This window comes from Passer montanus, unplaced genomic scaffold, assembly GCF_014805655.1.
Source record: "Passer montanus isolate IOZ18808 unplaced genomic scaffold, ASM1480565v1 scaffold19, whole genome shotgun sequence".
In the NCBI taxonomy this organism is placed as follows: Eukaryota; Metazoa; Chordata; class Aves; order Passeriformes; family Passeridae; genus Passer; species Passer montanus.
In genome coordinates this window covers 5,493,534-5,515,433 of record NW_024366480.1, presented here as the reverse complement: position 1 = coordinate 5,515,433, position 21,900 = coordinate 5,493,534, and the positions used below count along the sequence as shown (strand labels likewise).

At 33.5% G+C, this 21,900-nt stretch overlaps 1 protein-coding gene across 50 annotated transcripts in view; it reads right to left on the bottom strand.

The window, feature by feature from the left end:
* The window catches only part of RIMS2 (regulating synaptic membrane exocytosis 2), a 453,673-nt gene that overhangs the window by 97,373 nt on the left and 334,400 nt on the right, over positions 1 to 21,900 (bottom strand). For 18 of the 50 annotated variants that reach the window (XM_039706103.1, XM_039706126.1, XM_039706131.1 and 15 more), the window contains 2 exons: positions 10,321 to 10,353; positions 177 to 212 (listed from right to left, as the gene is read on the bottom strand). The exons of 20 other annotated variants lie outside the window; for them this stretch is intronic. In XM_039706103.1, the coding sequence (XP_039562037.1) occupies positions 177 to 212; positions 10,321 to 10,353 (69 nt within the window). Of the gene's footprint in view, positions 1 to 176; positions 213 to 10,320; positions 10,354 to 18,895; positions 18,986 to 21,900 lie in introns of all 50 variants that reach the window. 12 more of the 50 variants (XM_039706152.1, XM_039706112.1, XM_039706116.1 and 9 more) reach the window with 4 other exon arrangements.

The following is a 21,900-nucleotide window of genomic DNA, read 5'->3' as shown; positions in this document are numbered from 1 at the left end:
CAAAGGAAATACATTTGAGAAAGCCCTTTCTTAGGTTCCATTTCCTAATGTCTAGATTTTGAAATCTACAAAATACATAAAAATTGCACTCTGACTCTTTGCTACATTTACTCAAACACAACAGATCAAAGAATTTAAGGGAGAAACACAAAAATATTTTTAATAAGTCACCCTACCTGTATCCCCATTCTCTGGATCTGTTTTCTTTTCTTCTACAAATGAAATCAATATGTAAAGCAAAAAGAAGGGGAGAGAAAAAAAAATGCAGAAATAATAATAAAAGTAATATAAAATGCATTAAAAAGGAAAACATTAACAAAACTCACCAAATTAATAAAACATGAAGAATTTAGTCAACCAACCAAGTATGGTGCTCTAAATCTAGAGGCATATTCACTGCATGCTAGTGCATACATTTGTGTACTGTTATTAAACATTTATTGAAGGGAACCCATGGATATTTTGTGCACTTCCAGAATCATTAACACACTCAAGAAAAAGAGAGCAAGGCAGGTGTCAGGTAGAGTTACTTTCCAGTTTTCTTAATCAGCATGACACAAAAATAGAAGTAAAAAAAAATTTGCTTGTGCTGTAGGTTTTATGCAGTGCACACACAAGACACAGTCTAATGGTTCAGGCATAAAAATTGAATGTGTCAGAATGGGTTTTGGCAATTACTTTAAATCTTCATTGGTTTAATCAATTTTCATAGCTTCTACAGGTTAAAAGGTTTAATAATGATATTACTTAACTTGTCTTAGAGTTAAAAATTATGAAGAACAAAAGACACTACAATCAATACTCAGAAACCCAGTTCATGCACATAAACTCAGCTGACTGACGCCAACTCTGAATACATATCAAAGGTTGTAAATGGCTCAGGGCATTCATCTGTCACAAAGAAATGAAAATACACTGGATCTCTATCAAATAATTTGGCAGCCTATAAATAATCTGAAATACCATTTTGGTAAATAATGTGAAAGAATTTTAAGTCAAATGAAATTTACTTTAATTAGAAATACATTAACTTTGAAATAGGTTCTGTTTCCTTTTCAAAACTGTAGTAAATTCAATTAAAACAATCCCATTAATATGGAGCAACAGCCCCCAAGCTACACACCAAAAATAGTATGCATGACTAGAACTAAATGTTTGTCCAGTTATTGGTTATTGAGGTTTGCTCAAAAAATTATGATCTAATTTACAGTACACAGACTGAAGAAGAAAACAAGAGTTGCTGTATTTTAAAGAAACAGAGTTTTGTAGGTGGATATCAAGGCAGAGGATGAAGTCAAATTCAGAGAGAAATGATACTCAAGCAAGGTAGAATCATAAGACTGTTATGGAAAGGAAACTGTTGTGTTAAGGAAAAATGTGTTCCTACAGAGAGCATAAATAATATGCTACACTTCAATAGGACCTGGCTTCCTATCTTGTGTGGGATCAAGATTATTGTTCTACTGGCAATTTCTAGTGGAACTATTAGGCAAAGTAATGGGAAACAGATATGGCAGGTCATAAGCCTACACTTTCAGCAATCAGTTGGTATTGGATCAGTTCTTGGAACTTCTCCCATTCCCTGACCTTTCCTGCCCCACACTCTACACCATTTTAAAATAAGGCTTTTTGTGTTCTTCTGAGCTGGCCTTTGGGCAGCCTTACTATCTATGTGGGCTGTGGACAGTGCTAGGAGAATAGCAGAGAATGATAGTTTTGTTTGCTTTTCAACCTTTTGATATTTTTATTTTTCTTTTAGTTTTAAATTGCTGTTACCAATATAAAATCTACAAATACAATTTCTTTTATTGTTGTATTGCTTTTTAAAGCAGAAAGCAATCTGATAGCAATATCACTGATTCAACATAATGCACAATAGAGGAAATTGAATTGAGTCATTAAAACACCCATGAGCTTGAGCTCAGAGAGAATGATGACATTTCTAGGTTGGTCCATATGCATAGTGAAAAGAAATCTTTACTTTGCCTAAATATTATCTTAATATATAAATCTTATATAAGGTAATAATTTTTAAGAAGTCTATAAGTCCATTCATCCTTATGTCTAGATGTCTTTCAACCATGTATCTTTAAATAAATGCATTGTCAAAATAAAGAAGTTTGAAACCTGTCCAACTTTCACTCATTCTTGTTCTATATATACAAAATATATAGAAAAATATTTTCAAACCAGACCGTAGAAATTAATATCATAGTATTAGAAACCACAAAAGTCTATTAGATTCTGGAACTTTAAAAGTGTAATTGAAGTGCTGTGACAAATCTCCACAACAGGTATATTCTTCAGATTTTTAGTAGAAAGCTCAATACAGTGGATCCTACTCTTCAAACTGAAGTTTCGTATGTATTGTGAAGAGCTGCCTGAAGAAGCACTAGAAAGGACTGAAGATTGACTTGAGAAAGATCTTACTTGGGTGGAAGCAGCAGAACTGAACAAAACTGATATCATCCATTTACGAAATAAAACAATATTAACAGCAGCAAAGATCACTATGGCTATGGGCCCATTCATCACCTCTAAAGGAATTCAGAGCAGGTTCAGGATGTTGATACTAAAGTAATTAATGTTTTTGTTTGTAATGTGTTCAAAATGAAAAAGCTCTAAGGAGTCTTAATGTCTTGAAACTGCTGAAAATCCATAAATCACTATGAGATCATTTTAAAATGTCTCAATCTGAAAAATATGAGAAGACAAAGTCACCAGTCATTCCTAAAAAATCTTGATCTGATTTTTTTTACAAATGACCAGTATCATCACATTAGTCATTATTTTTCTACATTACTTAATTTAACCTTGATTCTCAGAGTGAAAAGCATACATTGTGTCCTGTGGTGTAATGTTCTCAATTAAAGAACTGATTTTTTTCAGAGCAACGTACTTTGGAGAAAACAAATCAATGCTTTCACGAAGGAGATATTTCTGCACATTACAGAAAATAACTGTATGTTTTCTTCTTGATCACAATACAGATATATTTAAGTATATGGATGAAATATAGAAATGAACTATAGATATAGAGAGATTGAAATGCTAAAATATCCTCTCTCAAAATCTTCTTCTACCATCACAGAAGACATTGCTATTATAATGACCACTAACATTTTATTTAATAGTAGACACAGCCATGCTCCTGTGTTCCCCTAATTCCCTGTTTTTTTCTAACTGGTCCTAATATATCTGTGAGATATCTAACAATCTAATATGTATCCGGAATAAAATTAATAGAAAAGAATACAATAGCAGGCTTGTCAAGAACTAAAACTGATCTAAAATGGCCTTGATTTTCTTGGAAATGCCTTAATTCAATGAGCTTTGCTCTTCTGATGGGTACCTGGGGGTGCCAGGGCCCCATCAGACTTCACCCACATCACACCAAGAAGTTTCATGTAGCAGGGACTCCAAGATCCTTGGAACAGGTGAGAGAATAGCATGGCAGTTCCACAGAGGAAGCAGGATAGCAGATTTCTCCCTAGTCAAGGATATTGATGGCAGTATTAAGCAATTGCTCAAAAATTACTGATGGCAGCATTGAACAACTGCTCAAACTTGCTGGCGTCCTGGTGCAGATAAGGGGCAGCCTGATTCTGCAGCCTTAAGGTTACAAATGGAAGGTGCTGGCCTTCCCAGAGTTTCTCCCTTTCTGTCTTGACCTTTCTCTTCTTGCTCACCTGGGATCCAGGTGAATGAGATTTGCATAAACTGAAAAGAGGTCTAAAATAAATCTTGACCTCCTTGCTTTGAATGAAAAAAAAAAAATTGCAGCTTCCAGTGCTGGAGGATACACATATCACTGCAAGAGACAGACATGGAAGTCCTCGTTTGTTTCTGAGTTTAAGCATAAGATGTGGCAGTGACTAATAAAAGGTTTTATCCTTCTGTTTTTCATATTTGAGACACTTAATATCAGCAATATGATTAGGAATTCAATTTATGCAGTGGACAAATTAGCTCCTCTACTTTTGAAAATAGAGTCTGATTTCTGAAAGTAGTCCAAATTATTAAATAACATTTTATTTTTAAAATTGAATATACATGTAGTATCCTAACTTTGGGTAAGTACTTCAAAAAATGCTAGCTGAATTTCTTGCTAGAGATTTCTCACTAGAGATTTCTCTTGAAATGCTATTAATGAGAATATGGGAAAATCAATTTTATTCTGAAAAAAATTCCCTAAATCACAAAATCACAGAATCTTCTGAGCTGCAAGGGACGCATAAGGATCATTGAATCCAACTCCTGGCCCTTTACAGGACAGCCCCAAGAGTTTCACCATGGACAGAGAGTATTGTCCAAAGATTTCTTGAACCATGTCAGGCTTGGTGCTGTCAACCCTGGGGAGCTGTTCCAGTGCCCAACCAGCCTCTGGCTGAAGAAATTTTCCCTAATATCCAACCTAAACCTCCCCTGACACAACTTCAGGCCATTCCCTCAGGTCTTGTGACTGGGCACCACATCAGTGTCTGCCTCTCCTCTTCCCCTCACTAGGAAGTTGTAGACTTCCACAAGGTCTTCCCTAAGTCTCCTCCAGGCTGAACAGACCAAGTCACCTCAGTCATTCCTTGCATGGCTCCTACTCAAGCTCCTGCATCATCCTGATAGCCCTATTATCAAATCAAGCAAAGGAAAGATGATTGTCTCCTGAAAGTAAATCATAAATGTAGAAGTATTTGCTTTGAACATCAAAACTTGCAGTTAAAGGTCTTGTACTCAAAGGATTACATTTCCTCCTGTTTGCTGAGCTATTAAATTCAAGTCTACCTCTAAGGAATTAACTCTAAATTTTGTCATTCTGGCTTTCAACAGTGTGAAAAATATAACTGCCTAACTGGTACAGGTCTAACAAAGTATCAGATGCTGTGATATAAATGGTTACTGAACTTCACTCCAGGCCTTCTTGTCTGATCTGTGGCAAATATAAAAAGAAAGTACTGCTGCAGCAAACAAGTTCTTTCCAAGTCTGTGATCCACATCACAGGCTGAATAAAAAGAAAAAATAATTAATGGTTGTTGTTAATATTACTTATATATTCTTGATACTTAATATTACTGTTTAAATGTAACTTATTTCCCTTAAAAGGGCATGCTCAAGAAGACTATTTCAGCCAGCCAGCTTCCTAGCAGGGAACATGGCTTCACATTCCTGTTTTCTATTTGAGGATCGCTTGACAGCTTTTTTGGTTGTTTTTTTGTTGTTTTTTTTTCTTGTTGGTTTCAGGCTTGACGCACTAAAGAAAGACTAAAACCCGGGGGACATTTCTTGCCACTTAAATAAATTTTTATCACAATGCTAAAAGCATGTTAACAATGTTTCTTTGGATTATTTGCAGAATACATGGCACTGTTTAGTAAAAGAACTGAATAAAATTGTATGGTAATCTAAATAGGGAAGTTAAAGAATCTCTACAATCCTGGGTTTATAAATTGACAGGGTCAGCTAAGGTCTCCATCATTAGGTACAGATCAGTGCAGATGGTAAAGGACAAATATCTTTCTAAGCAAGTTGGAAAGTTCTATTTTGCATATTTATTAAAGTGATGATTAGGGCTATGACTAGCCCTTTTTTATGCTGCCTAGATCCTTTTCCATGGTGATTTTTGCAGGGTAGTCAGTGATGTTTTTCTGTGTCTCATACAAACGTGTACAGACATTTTGGTAGCTTTCATAAAATACTGAGGTCTATGTGGAAAAAGCATGGAAGAAAGAAGTACTAAGTCAAATATTAGCTAAAACATCCCATTTTGCTTCTCTCAAGAATTCTGGCACATCCTCCCTATATAAATGACATGAAATAGGATTTTGAAAGTGTGAAAGAAAAATATCTGAGTGGTCAGTGGGCCCTTATATTTTGTACTCATAAATATCCATTCTGATCAGCCACACTATAAGCTCTTCATTGTTTTCAGGAAAACCTGAGCACAGTCTTATTATAAAGCTTTCCAATATCCTGTTTGCTAAGCATGCACCTCAGAGTTCCCATCACTGGTACACTGCACAGCATAACCACTGAGAATTTTACATTCTAATACAGCCACTTCAAATCATAGGCATAAACATTTGGTGCCTCTGCTTTCAGAAAAGCTAACAGGTATTAATAGAGATTCTTCAGCCATCGAAAAATGCAAGATATATTCATTAGCATCTCAATAACTAGAAAGATAGTCAAAGGTTTAACCAAGGAACACAAAATCATCACCTGCATTTAGAACTCAGAATAGTTACAAATTAAACTACCAAACATTTTGCAAAGTTATGCTGTCATTTTAAATTACATAATCTGATGTATTTACTATTTTAGCTTCAGCAGACTGATCATCAGTCTTTATTTTTGTGGCTTAGTACAGATGGCTACTTTGGAAGTCTTTGGCTTCTGGATTTAATTCTAAACAAAATAAAAAATAAGGACAAAGAGCTGCCTAGCCATACAATATGATACATCTATTACTCTGCTAAGTACCTGTAGATTGAATTCAGAGTTTACAAAATTAGACTGAATTTGGAGTTTACCCTTAGGGTTTTGTTGACCAAATACAGATTTTGGTGCTTTAAATGTCTCTTTCACAGTCTAAGGCATCAGATTTTAAATAAGCCTGTCAAACTAAATATCACAGAAGTGTTCAGATATGCACAAGTAATTTAATCATATTTGTGCTAAAATGTTACAAATACTACCCAGAAATGTTTTTTCAACATAAGGAAAATGGAAACAGAACAAGGCATCATCCTGCTCTTTAAAGGAAAGTGTGTCACAGAATACTGACTATAATAATAACTCAAAGCAGAGGGGTGTCATGTTCTGTTTATAAAGGGTAAGTATATCACAGAAGATTCACTCTTGGAAGACTTGAAAAATCTCTCACAGTTCTGTAAGATAAGAATAAATTAAAAGAGCTGTGCTCCTTGACTTCTACTGCAGCTGATATCTTAAACACTGAACTGTACCATTTTTTTGTCCTTGTTTTCTCCTAGAGTAAATTTGCCACATCCTTTCACTGTTTGGCCCTCCAATTTCCAGGTCTGTGAGAGCTTTCAATTTGGTCACTCATACTCAGTAGCGTTTGCTAGGTTTTGTAGGCTTCATTTCCATCAATTATGTTATTACAAAGAAACTTCATAATAAAGCACCAAAAACAAAAAAAAAGGTATCTCAAAGCCCTTGTCTATTTGAATTTCACTCTGAACTTTAACAAAAACTCTAATCAAGCCTTTGTGTGCTCTGAACATGACAGCTTTACACCAGAGGTTGCAAAAAAGTACTTCAATATCTAGTTCCATGCCTTTCATGACCCTTTAGAAACGGAACAGTCCCCACTATCTTCTAACTTCCATTCATGTTAGAAAGTTTAGAATGCCTTGGCATCACTATGCCACCCCTTCTCATCTTAGAATTACTCACTCAGCACTATTTTTGCTGTAGGAGCACTGACTGCCTTTGTACTGGCATGGATCTGCCTTTGCAATGTTTTGATGATCATTTTTTGGGCAGTTACTTGAGTCAGCTAGATCAATTGCTGGAATTCTGAAGAATGTTCTCTGTATTTCATATGTTTGAAGAACACAGTGTGCAATTGCCAGTAATTTTTGCTATGATAATAACTGGTTGGTCTCTCCCATCTTAGATGAAAATTAAGATGTCTGCTTCTCACTGAGGCTCTTGGGCAGACAAGGGCTCACTTCCACTTCTCTTGAATGGAAGTATTCTTTGTGAAGACATGGGACTATGAACAGGCACACATCTCCTCAACAGTTTTCACAACATCTAAACCTATGAAACATATTAATTTGAAAAAATATGAAAACCCTGCATCTCAAAGCACATTTGTGAAAAGCATGTATTGCAAAGCTCCTCCTTCATCCAAGAAAAACAGGGTTTAATCATTAAGGATGCTATCAAGCTCTACTGCTGCCAGATAACATCATTTATATTAAAATACTTTTGATTCTTATCATTATGAACATGTTTTATGCTTGAAATATGCAGCAAAAGCTTTGCACACATTTTCATAAGACTTTTGAATAAAAAATATTGGTTTTTCAAGGAACAAAATTTTATTTTTTATAATTATAGATTATAATATCCAGATAGAGGAAATTGCAACATTTTTCTATCAATAGAATTGTAACAAATTCAGCTATTTAGCTTTCACAAGACTTCTTGGTCTAATAACACCTCAAATGAATAGCTAATCCTCTGGAATACATTAATTTGGGTAGCATCAAAAATAAATTATGATAAATAAACTATGTGAAAATAATTTCCTAAGAAAACCTATAAAGTGATAATCCTAGATTCACACTTGTTAAAGCAAACTAAAGCAATGGGAAAATGCTTTGTTCTAAAGTATGCCTTTGAAATTAAACCCTTCTTTTTAGCTGTGCTCCAAGTGCCTGGTACTGAAACATGTAATCTCATTTGTTACTAAGGCAAACATGGAAGAGGACCTTCAAATGTGCATCTGAAAATGTGTTACTTATACACGCAATAATTTTCTCCTGAGTTTAAGGGCAGTAATAACAACTATTGCAACTGCAGAGCTGATCATGCTTTTACATTTATGTGCTAGACAATTAAATTCATCAGTGCCTAACACATTTACTTTACACTGTGAGCTAAGTAGTGTTTTGCAGAATTGCAATGTTATAAAGCAAATGAATAATACAGAGCATTACTTACTTATATATGTTCAAGAAACACAGGTGAAGAAAATAAATGGTATTTTCTGACCAATTTAAGGTCAGCACCGAGAGAGATATGGACTGATTCCATATTCTGATTTAATATATTGATTCAATCAATAACTCAGAGGAAGGTTTTTGAATAAAAAGGCCTACAGCTTTTATTAAGAACAGATAGGAAATGGGTCACCAATCTTCTAAGTTCATTTTTGTAATAAAAGAGATTCAGAATCATTGCACAGGAACTGGCAGTGAATCATAAGCGCAAGGTAAGTAAACTCAGTCTTTCTACGGAATAATTTATTAATTCCTAATAGTAGTGATTTACAAAAGAGCAATTTCAGAAAACCCTGCCAGTTGTCTTCCCTACCCATCTTCAACTATTTTTACCTTGTAATTTTAACAATTTCTATCATGAGATTTGTTTAACATGAAAACCACAGCAAATAACATCTGCAAAATTCTGTAAAAATAATCTCTGACTCTAATTAGGACAAGACCAATATGAAAGGTAAAACTGAGCTCTGAAGGAGCCAGTCACAGTAGAGAAAAGACAAAAATGTTTCACTAAATATCACCTAAATTTAATGGTCCAGTCAATGTACCCCAAAACTTCTCCAGATTTTCTAACCTAAATGGCATCCAAGTGGCTTCTCTAATTTGTTGGGATAACAGCAGAGAAACAGGAAATTAATTAAAGCTTTTACACAGTAATTGTAAAATTTGAATTTTATAGTTGAATTTAATTTAATTAAATATGGGGAATTTTGCTGTTGTTCTACATACCACATCTGAACAAGCAAGGAAATGTGAACAAATACAGCATTTTCAGAGCTAGGATGCCTTGATAGATACTAGTTCTCTGCCAGTAATATAAAGTACATGGAAAATTCAATAAAATGGCAGCTTAAAATTTGTTATGAAGAAAAAACATAAGTAATGTACAATATGAAATAAAAGCCTCATAAACAATGCAATTAAGTGAGGACTCCTTCAGTGTTCTGACTTCTTGCTCTCATACTATCATAAATTTTTGATTTGCACTTTTTGGTATGAGAAAAGAGCTTTTGTTCACTAAAAACTCTACTTCTAATTGAAACAGGCTTTATTCAAAAAAAGGTTTTATTCAAACACTAAGTTTGAAATTCCATTGCATGAAATTTAACTTACTGAAATGTTTCTGTTTTGAAATTATATACTCCCACAGTCAAAAAGAACTATTTGTAAAAGAGTTTCAGCAGTTTTTGTGGCAGTTTTCAAATGCATAGGTAAAACAAATTATAGATTGTTTTCATGTGTTAACTGGAACTTTAAAGGCTAATTTTCAGATGATTTGAGATGGGAAATAAGAACTGATGTGACAGAATTCAAATCAGTCTAAAATCTTAAGGTATAGCCTACTTGTCATCAGCTACCTTTCATCACTTTTTTTTTATAGAGTTCATAGTTTATAGGTAATAGAAATTACATAAGAGTCTTAAACTAAAATTCTTACACCTTGACAATATTTTGCCAGTTTATTGGGGGGGAAGAGAGGGAAAAGTATGTGAGGTGAGCTGTGATAAAATCTACAGAAAAGGTAAAATAAAAAAAATAACACAGAGAAAAGCAGTAGAAGAGACAGACCTGAGTTTGTTCTCCTTGATGATTCCGCTTCTTCTGTGATCACATCGTGTAATGTACAGACATAGACAAAGGAGATGGGCGTGAGAGGATGTATTCAGAAGGTTAAAACTGACACTGAGGGAAAGGGCCAAAAATTGTTTTAGAGAGAAGTCTGCAGAGCAGAGTTAGTAAGTGGAGAAAAAAAAATAAATAAAAGACACTAGAAGAAAAAAGAAAGCTGAGAAAGAAGCGGTTAAACTACTGTTGTTGGAAAAGAACAGTAAAGACAGAGTTAGTATAGAAGCTGAGGAAATAATAAAAGTTATAACTGACAGCAAAGTCAATCCCTGTAATGATGCTGAAGAAAAAGCTGGATAGTAAAAGGTATGTTAACTAGCATAAATACTTTTGTTCATGATTGTTCAATTTTTTGAACATTATCTATTTGAATGCAAATATTAATTTTATCTTTCAAGTGCTGAACACTCAGTTTAATGTTCAAGGGACTTCTATTGTTAGATTTTTCAATTATTAAATTATTGTAATTTATGCTGAACCAAACATCAGATACCCAAACCACAAAGTAATTTTGGTTTTTTTTTGCAAATGTTTGTACAAGCTCAGACATTTCAGAATCCACATAACACACTCTGGAAAGGATTGCATTATTGTAATGCTCTGCCAAGGGCAAAATTATTAAGACCAAAATACAGAATGTGAAAAGAGAATGTATAGCCATTAACTCTCATGGTCAGTTCAGGAAACTTTTTCAGAATCAATGTTGGTCTCATCTCACAGAAGTCTAAGTTACTACAAATGCATGCAAGTCAAATGCCAAAGCAACTCTCTCATTACTTACGTTATAACTTCACATTCAAAAGCACACTGCCATTTTAGACATGGAAAACATCTGAGGGACAGTGCCATGCTATGTACTGAAAATCTATTTGTAGCAAAGGAATGGGAGGAATTAATCTTGAAAAGTAATAATAATTACAAAGAACTGTGAAGCCACTGTTGCTAGCAGAACAAATGCTTTCTCTCAAAAATCATCAGAAATAGCAAAAAATCCTATAAACTTGGTCTAATTTCAACATGCAGTTTTCTAATGAGTCACAAAACACTGCTCATAAATTATTAATGCTGAAGATACTAGATAAAGAAGTCCAGAAAGTTTTACACAGCACAAGAATATCTGTAATTTTATCAGCATTTTACACTCAATATCAAGATACCATTGAAAAAAACGCAAAATTAGAATAAGCAACATAAATCAGTAAAACAAAATTAAAGGCAACACCCAATTTTATCTGATAACCATTGTCTTCTATACTTCAACAATTTTATATTATAGTGTTAGATTATATTTTAATATACTATCAAATGCCAAGACTGTACCAAAATTGTTGCAAAGCCAAGAAGCTTGAAACATACATAACTAGAATGCATTTTTAGGCAATTAAATTTGCTTACAGAATGAACACACATTAGAGCTATATATGAGATCTGTAGTGTGAAAGTAGCTGTCAGTTTTGACAAAGATTGCTATGTCTTTGCATGTTAAAAAATAATAATGGAGTATAAATATTTTTTTATCTGGGCAAGTACAAAGAATCCATTGGAAGAAATACAAATAAGCAAATAGAAAGAGCTACTTCTCCATGTCATATTACACTCATACTAATATAATGTAGCTATAATTGCTGTAAGTGTTAAATAAATCATTATTTGCACCACCAAAACACAGCTAAAAATATTCAAAATGTTCTGAAGATATTTTATATTACTTATGTATAGCCCTGAAGTGAGCATTCCTACTATAGCAAAGCCAGTTATTAGAAAGTATCTACCAAGACCCACTATCCTTGGTTTATTTTTTTAATATCCATAAGAATGAGTAGTTTTGAGACATACTGCAATAAGATAAATACTTCTCTATACATTTTCAAAGTATTGAATCACGTAATTTCAAAACTTGAAATATGTCTGGTAAGATAATGCAAGGTATTCTAGTAATGCCAGACAGACACAACTGAATAGCAAGGAAGCTCTCTTTGAATATTTTAGAATTAAATGACCAGTATTTGCATGCATATCAGTCACATATACCAATATTTTTTTTAATAACCTTTTTAAAATTCCTCATGCAAAGTATTTGTTATGAAAAAAAATTACATATCAAAGGGGCAACCAAAAATCATTCTTAATTACAAATATTTTTCCATTTTAGATTTTTACTAATCAAACAAATTAGAAGAATATTTCTAATAGAAGCCAGAGGGGAAAAAAAGATAATAGTTGCCATCTCTCTGTGGATACCTGATCAACTGCTACTTCATCTTCTGAGATAAATTGATTATAATATTTTTGTATTTAATGTTGGAAATATTAATTAGTAGAAGTTGTGGCATGGTAATGCATCAACTTCTTTCAAATAATGATGTGAAGAAGAAAGTACTAACAGACTGATTAAGTTCAAAATGCAACTTATGTGAATCATTTTTCCTCCTGATTGAGATGCCATACCATAAATCTCAAACAATCATTTGAAAATTCTGTTTCTGTAGCTTTTAATCCACAAAGTAATCTTTTTGATAGAAATACATTTAAATGCAAGAATAAAACAATGTCACCAATTCTATTAAATTCACATCAAGCCAGTAGTCAGTCTCCATTTGTAGTTATTGCTTTTTTTGTGGAACTAGCATTTATTTGCATCAATTGTTCATCTCGATGTATGACAGTAGTATGTAGTAGGCTTTTATATACAGATTTAGAAACAAACTAAGATCTCAATAAATAAATCTAAAAGGTTAACAAAAACTTTAAGTCTGAAACCTGCCCAAAATAAATACCATCTCTTTTATCACGCTTTGACACAGAACTGCTCATTGTAAGCAATGTCACCCATTACAGAAAAGTATTTAGGAACTCAGTGTTCAAAAAACCTTTACATGGCAAACACACCCAACTAAAATTCTTAAAGCAGCAGAGGACAGAGGGACATAAGTTAATTACTCTATTTTTTTTTCCCTTAAGAGTTTTCTTAATTTTGTTCTTATCTTTTCCTAAGAACCAAAGATCTTTCACTGCAAACAGAAGCTCAGATTTGTAAAGTCTCATTTCTGGACACTCTTCACAAAATATGATCTGCAATGGCACAATCAAATAAGCATCATCATAAAACACAGAAGAGACTCTAAGACAGAAATGCTCCATAGAGTCTGTATGTTCCATAAATTTTTTGTCGTCAATGTGGATGAAATTAGACCTGAAGACTGATATTATACATTTAACTCTCAGGGAAGACATCCCCTGACACCATTCTAACTCTGCAATGCTAAGCATACATATATACAAGAGTAGATAGAAAAGCTGAGAGTACCAATATTTGTTAGCAGAAGATTTAGACAAAAAGGGCATTTTACTACATTGAGATGTGAATAAAATCAGTACTTAATATTCTCCAAAAGCATTAAGCCACAACTAGATACAGAGCTTGTCCCACACTTCTGAACTTTTTTTAATGAGGTAGTTCCCTCTTAGTTATAGTTCTTTACCTTAAAGCATAAACCTATACACACAAAATAGCATCTGTATACTGGATGTATGCTGACATTTTTACTCAAAAATATAGTGAGAAAATACAGGAAAGGGTAAAGCAATACATTTAATTCTGCAATTACATAATATAGACTGTATGTAATATACACCATATAAAAAACACAATAGGTAAAGACAGTAAGTATGAAAAAATCTTACTCTTATCCAAAGATAAGGGTAGTAGAGACAACAGTAGAAAATAACAGAATAAGAAATTGTAAATATTCTCAGTATCATAAAATCCCTAATTCAAATTAAACCATGTAGATTGCATAACATTTTCATAAATCTTGAAAGATAAACTAAATGAAGAATCCAGAAAGAGCTTTTATTGTTTTGCTTCTCTGAATAAAGATCACACGGTAATTTTATAAGGGGAGAAAAAGACAAAATAGTAGCATTTCAAAATATTAATGCACTATAGTTACACATTGGATTGGAATTATTATGAATCCTGAGAAGGCAATTACTTCTCTCTCTCTCTGTCCTATCATTACTTTGCCTTTTCCAACTCATTTCTAACCATATCTCCCTTTTCATAATTTTTAGTCTCTCATACTGTGAATTCTGACTACTTCTATTAAAATAAACACAATTTTGAATGATTTTGGACTACTGTTTTCACACTACAACTGAATTCATGGTAATAGATAAGCTACAATTAGTTTTCATTACATAACATTAGATTCTGAGAGTCTTTGTGTATGTAGGTGTCATGGCATAGTCCTACTCAGGAGAGAGACTTAAATGTTCCATAGATAAAAATAAGCATGATTCTCTTTAAATGGAAAGCAAATATACACATCTGAAGACTTACCATTTGTAAGCACACATTAACTTTGTATTTTCTGATGTGTTTAACCTACCATTGCTGTGATTTCTCTAAGACTTTATTTTACTTCCATATTACAGAAATATGTCTTTCCCCAAAATAAATACAAGGACACTCAATTTTTACTTAATTCCAGTCCAAGATTTATAAATCCACTTTAACTACCCTGTGTCCTTTCATTGTTAATTGTTCAACAATATTAATATATGTTCAGCACTTTCTCACTGTTCTGTTCTTCAACTGCTCCTTGGAAATCAAAAGTTTCTGTTGTAAAGATTGGATGTTTGGTGACACTGCAATGTTTTCAACAGCCAGTGATAATGAAACCATTACAGGATGGCTTCAGGTAATAGCCATCAAATCTACTCCCTCTCTGTAGGAAAAACAGGGAAAGCCAATACTGTCTTCTTTGCTATTCTACAAAGGCAGTTTCTGTATTGTCACCTCTGGATGGAGACACAGGTTGCTAGACCATATTCAGCTTCCAATATTTTGGATCATGAAATAGAACAGAAGTGAGTATCTCTGGTACCCTAAATTATGTCCTTTTCCCATTTTAATTACATTGATGGGCTCAAAAGACACTAGCGATGATACTGATTAAAATAATTGCTTTTTAAGAAAAACAGTATCCTGCCTAGCCTTATCTGTATCAGTACAGGACACATTCTCCACACACAACCTTCTTTTCCAACTTCTTCTCTTAAGGCCTCATATATAAAATTGCAAAACCACATGAAAATGTTTGCCTGCTGTACTGCTTTTTCTTTTCTATTCACTGAAAAATGAAATCTGATTAAAGGACCAGAGTTTTATTCACTTTCTTTCAAATACCATCTATTACAGCTCAGACGCAGTGGTGAATGATGAAGGTACTTAATATTCTCAGGTATGAACAAGTAACTTGTTTCTCCTGCTTTTTGATTTAGGGTTGTCTAGAATGCAGTATTCTCTGACAGAGTACTGACATCAGCTAAAGGAAGGGCACACATTCAAAATAGGGCTTGAATTTTTGTGCTATGCTTACCTACAATTCTGCAGTTCTACTCTTCCTATCCTTCAAAATATTTACATAAATACAATTGAGTCTTTGAAATATGCTTAACATTAATTCTGCAAATTGCATCAGAACTTAGAGTTTAAAGACACTGTTAAAAAATCATAATTTTGCTTTCTGATATTCAGGAAGAGAAACCTTATCATCAATTTCTATTGAAAAGTCTGCAACACAAGAACCATTTCACTATGTTATTTAATGACCTTCAATTGTCCTCCAATAAATTTGCTAATCCCATTTCCATGAATATTAATGCTTTACAAGGTACAGTATTACTGTTATTCTTCTGGGCTTTGAAATTACTTTTGTTATTTATTCATGCTTTTCTCCACAATTTGCTCACAGATCTCAGTTCTGCACTCATGGTACTCATGTAATCAATGCCTATTTGTTCTCCCAGGTTTTCTTAGCTATACTACTGCCATGGCTATTTCCATGGCATTGGTTAGGTTAAATTCTAAACAGACAACCTGCACTTAAAGACAGTAAAAGCTTTCATAACAGGTCGTATCAGAAAACTTATAAACAGATGAAAAGGCAATCAAAACAGGGGAATATGAGGTGTCCCCGTTCCTTCCTGCCTCCATTGCACCCTCTGTGTTCAGGGACTAAGTTTCATTAGTATCACTTCACTGGTTTTTTTGCAGACAGAACATTGAAAGTATTCTCACATGAAAGTGCAGTCCTGTGCAGAGGGTAAATCCCATATTGTAAGGGTTCAAGGAATTTGAAGCTTCCTTAGGTAGCTTCTGTCACGCAGCATTAGTTAAATCATGGTCATAGATATAATATAGCTCAATGTCCAGATGTGAGTACAGTGTTGTGGCACATTCTTCTAGATGTCCTGACTGCTATGCCTTGAAAGGTAACTGTTTGAAATGATACTGGGATGTCTACAGGGAACAGTAGTGCGCACACATAGCGGATTATGCCAGTCCTGGAAGTTGCATTACTCCACTCCTACCACTGAAGTTCATAAAGCTTTTTGACAGATTCAGTTTGGAAAAGCATCTGAGGAATGTGGGGATGTGCCATTTGAGGCCCATTGCAGCTTGTTCAGAACTACCTCAATGTTTCTTCCTCATGTATCCCCATCCCATGCATTTCTGATTACAAGACATTACTGATAATGTAAATTAAAACAGAATTTATGCTCTTATCAGGCATCAGCCCTCACAGAAAAACTTAGGACTGTTAAGTGAAGAACACAAATTTACTTAACTTTGTATCTATTTTAGACTTTGATAATGGTGACTGTGGCTTTTTAAACCAATTCTAACTAGAGATCAGTGGTTCCAGACAAAAAAAGAGATAGAAATCAGATGACTACCATTTTAATATGTGACTGTGGCTTTTTAAACCAATTCTAACTAGAGATCAGTGGTTCCAGACAAAAAAAGAAATCAGATGACTACCATTTTAATACACAGAACACCTATAAAGTGAGAACTTTTTGTTGTTCATATTTGATTCCAATTTCTATTCTTCTGCCTGTTTTTGTCTTTCAATTATAAGATTTTACTCATGTTCCAAAATGTAGAATGCCCCAAGTACAGCCATCTAAAAAATGGTACCTCTTTCTAAAATATGAAGAAATTGGCCCTAAAAGTACTGTCAATAACTATAAATTATCTGTCTAGAACACAGTCCTAAGCCCATCTCAGCTGGGAGATGGAGATTATGTTCCTATATAAGGGAAAAGTCAGGGCAGAGGCACTATTCTGCTCAACTCTCCCTGGAAAAACAACAGTGCAGATGTGTAGACATTGTATTTTGAATCTATCATGTAACAGCTAAAACAGCTGGAAAAGAAGATATATCACATTCTGATCCTGACTCTTATAAACAGTATTTGTTTGATCTGTAACTTCTGCATCAAAAAGTTGGGGAACAGAAAATGCAAGGGCACATCTGGACTTTTACAGCTAGGTTATCTAATTCCCTGGTTAGAATCAAGACAGATTTCTGGGTTTTCTTCAGTTTTGAGTCTTGCACTTTCAGCTGCACAGCAGTTGAACTTCAGCAAAACATTTGGATATTATCAGTATTATATTATTATGTAGGTGAGATTACACTATTAATTTAGGAGGTGACACAGCCAGCCAGTCTTGTAAATTTTAATTTGTGTGACTGGGAGAAGTGTTGTTATTCGAGTGATACAACTAATATGCCCAATAGAGTTATTTGGAACACAATACTGAACTAAGGTATTTCTGCAAATTAAAAATCCCATTCACTTGAGTAGATTGGATAAATCTTTAAATACAGGATGAAATCTGCAATATAAAGATCCCATTTCCCTTTCCTTTCCCTTCCCCTTCCTTCTCTCCTCGCTACCTTCTCTACTCCTTAAAGTGTGCTTGCCCTTTGCAAATGTATAAATTAATGTGATTAGGACCTTTTATTCTCTGATTATGAAGACAGAACAATACTATTATTATGAACATTGTTATTATTACTAGGTTTACATTTTATTGCTATGCATTTGTAGGAACAAAGCTAGCTGAATAATTGAACTTGTCATTTGGAGAGAAAGAAAGTTTATGACAGTTTTTAGTTTCAGAAGAATTCTATTTGTGTACAGAATGGAGGAAAGAAGAGGTTTTTTAGATTTGAGAGTTTCCAAGTATGAAGATATAAACTGCAGCTTGTATAAAAAATTACACTGGAACATTATTTCTGCCATGTGTGATGGCAAAAGAAGGTTTCAGATTTAACTCTGTAGAAGATGATTTTCCCACCATGCATGCAATAGATACCTTGGTTTGGTCAACTAAATAAGAATCAGCATAGATTATACTTGGATTCCTGAGGCTTGCATAAATATATTAAGTCATAACAAAATTGAAAACTAAAAGGAAACTATGTCTAATATTGTGCCAGAACACTTCTAATCTATGTGCATTCTAACACAATTGCTTACAAAAGCAGATCTATTTTGGCTATTCTAAAACAGAACTATATAACCTAAATGGTCTCTACATGCTAAATATTTCACACCAAAGTGAAAAAATAAGGTACATAAAGCACACACACATTACAAAAGCATGAAATGTGGTTTTATAGTCTCATGCTTTCATGTGGTTTTCCAAACCCTGACAAACCTGTCTCAGAATGGTGTTTCTTTTTCGGCAATGGTTTGTCATCAGTTATTGTACCATTCACCTTTTTCTGCTGGTCTTCCCATGTAACTTCTAGTGTAAATCAAAAACAAAAATCAGAAATATTATGTAACTTACATTATAATACACCTAATATCATTTGGGAAAACTTGATCTAAACAAATGCATTATCAATAACAATAAAATTTATATTAGTTCTTAAAGGCCTGAGGTGAAGAGAATTATTACACATCTTAAACATTCTGGAACAGAACATCTTATCCAAAAGTTAGTATCCATGTAACTTGTCAAATATTCTGCTGTCTTTAATATTTAACAAATGGCATAAGAAACAGGGGCTTGTTTACACAATAATTTGGTCCATTTTTAAAAGTTAGTGTTCTATATTCTACAGCTTATTACTATAGATTATAGTATATATATAGCTTATTACTATGGATTCTTATAATCATTGTGTTTCTGTAAGTTATACAGGAAGTTAGAAATATTTTGGTAAAAAAGTCTATGCAAAGATATAATTAACAAAAATAACTAACCAAACAAAACAAATCAACAAACAAACAAACAAACAAAAAGCCCGAACAAGCAACCACGCATGCCAAATTTAAGTTGAAAAATGTTTTTAACAATCATTTCTTAAGCCAAAATAAAGTCATATTTATTTTCAAAATCTGGAACTTGATTTAAATTAAGTTTTTAATTTGGGCAGATTAAACTACTCAATAAGAACTCTTGCACCAATTATTTCTGTATCTGAAACTGGCATTTCTGATGTAACTTCTCAGGAAAAGAGCTATAGAAAGAAGCATGGACACTGCTCCACAGAAATACATTCTCTAGACCTGAGAGCTGTTAGCATTTTGAGGTTGTTAAATTTTATTTTTTTTTACACTTTAATTCTCTATCTTCTGACAAACTAGGTAGTTAGCATAAATATTATCGGTTTTAAACCCTTTGGAATCTCATGGCAAACCCAAATCTACACCAATTAACAGGAGAGATCCAATACTCCAAGCTCCATTTTTGCTTTGGGCTGTTAAGAATCTGCTTATTTTGCTTATCCCATTAAGTGTGAAGCTCTTCACAACCATTGCCCACAGATGTTATCACTTTTATGGTCACAGAAAGAGCCAGTGATGGAGAATAATATGACAGATTTGGAAAACATTTTTAATCTTACCAATTCAAAGTAAACTGACACAAAGTATTTTAGCCTATGATTTTATTATTATTATTGCTATTTTCCTTTTTCAAGAAAACTGCTGGATATCTAACATGCAAAATGTAAACTTGTGAAAGTGTTATCTGTGTGCATTCCGCAGCCTTCTTCTCTGGGGATGTTGTTGGTCCATAGGCTGCTGTCCTATAAAAGGCTGCTTTGATTTTTGAAACTGATGGAAAGGTAGGTTCAAGTAAAATTGTCATTGTAATGATTTCATGACACCACAGATATGCAAGCTCAAACAGACTCTATCATCTTTGAAGTACCATGTGTACTAAACGAGAAATGTCAAACAGAACATTCTGTTACCAAACCATGGAAATAAAATCTTAATATTATTATTCTTAGCGAGAATGTGATTCTTTCTTTTTCTCTGTGAATACACACAGTTCACAGTAAAATATCTACTGATGTCATCAATCCTTTCTTTTTCTCAAATGAGTCCAGAAGTATCTTATTAACTAGCAAATCAAAAAACTCAATAACCTTAGTAAAACTGCTTTTTAATTTAAGGAATAGTCACTCTTGGAAAAAATACCATTAACTATAATTCAGGCCAAATAGTGGCATATAGTAACCCAAAGGAATTTTTCATGACATACAACAAATAATCTAAATACTGAAGAATATCAGGAAGTCCAGTGATTTCCATGCTATTTTAATGCAAATTTTAGAAGACATTCTCTCTGTCTCTCTCTCTCTCTCTTACTCTAGGTCAGAGTCCTTTTCAGAGCTCCTGGTTTAGTTCTGAACCTAAAACTGTAGTTGTCTCAGCAGCCAAAATCACTTATTATAAAAAAGTTCCTTATCAAAAGAAAAGCTCTACTAAATCTTGACAGTTCTTTGAGAGCTCACTATCTAGAAAATAGTTAACCCTCTCAGTAACACTGTTAATAACACTTGAACTGACAAGAGTGAGGAAATAAAAATCAAATAAAAATACCATTCTTTGAATAAATAGTTTTGCCTCATGTTAACGTTAAAAAGAAAAACTAACAACATTACAAAAGGCTACTGAATGTTTTTGAGGAAAGTCATAGCATGAGCATGCAGACACTTCCAGAAAAGGTTCCAAATGACCTCTTTTCTACAGCTTCAGTTATATTTATGGCATATCAGCTTTAAATTCAAATGGCTGTTTAGTTTTGTCAGCAGTTAAGTACAACATTTAGATTGAGTATATAGGGTTTGGCAGTACTCCAGATGAAGTGAAAAGCTTCATTAACTTCTAGAACATTGCAAGAGTTTTACTCTTATTAGTTATTGCTTCATCTGAGAAATAAAAATAGATATACCCATTGGATTTAACCAAACATTTGACATTTTCTTCAACATTTTCTAATTTCATTTCCATTTCTGTGTTTTACAAAGATGAGAAAATATCTTTTAAGGAGAGCTTAAAGGACAGCTTTCTGTTTGGGAACTAGCATGAGATGCTGATGCTTATTCAAAGTGTCAAAATGTCAGTGTTGCCCATATATTCTCTGGTTAGACAAATAAGTTTAGTTAAAAATGTACTTCACACAATGTAGTTTCTAAAATCTCTTTTTTTCCCCAAGGCAAAGGACCACCGTCTATTCCCTTGATTTAACCAAAGCCAACTTTAGTCAACTAGCAAATATTTTGAAAGAAACCATACATTTTCTAGATCATCAGTCTCCTGTTATCACTCTCACATCCCATAACATAAACTTCATCCTGTCATCAGTTGTGAATAATCAGCTTTGATTTATGTATAGAGAGAGATTAAAAAAAAAAAAAATTA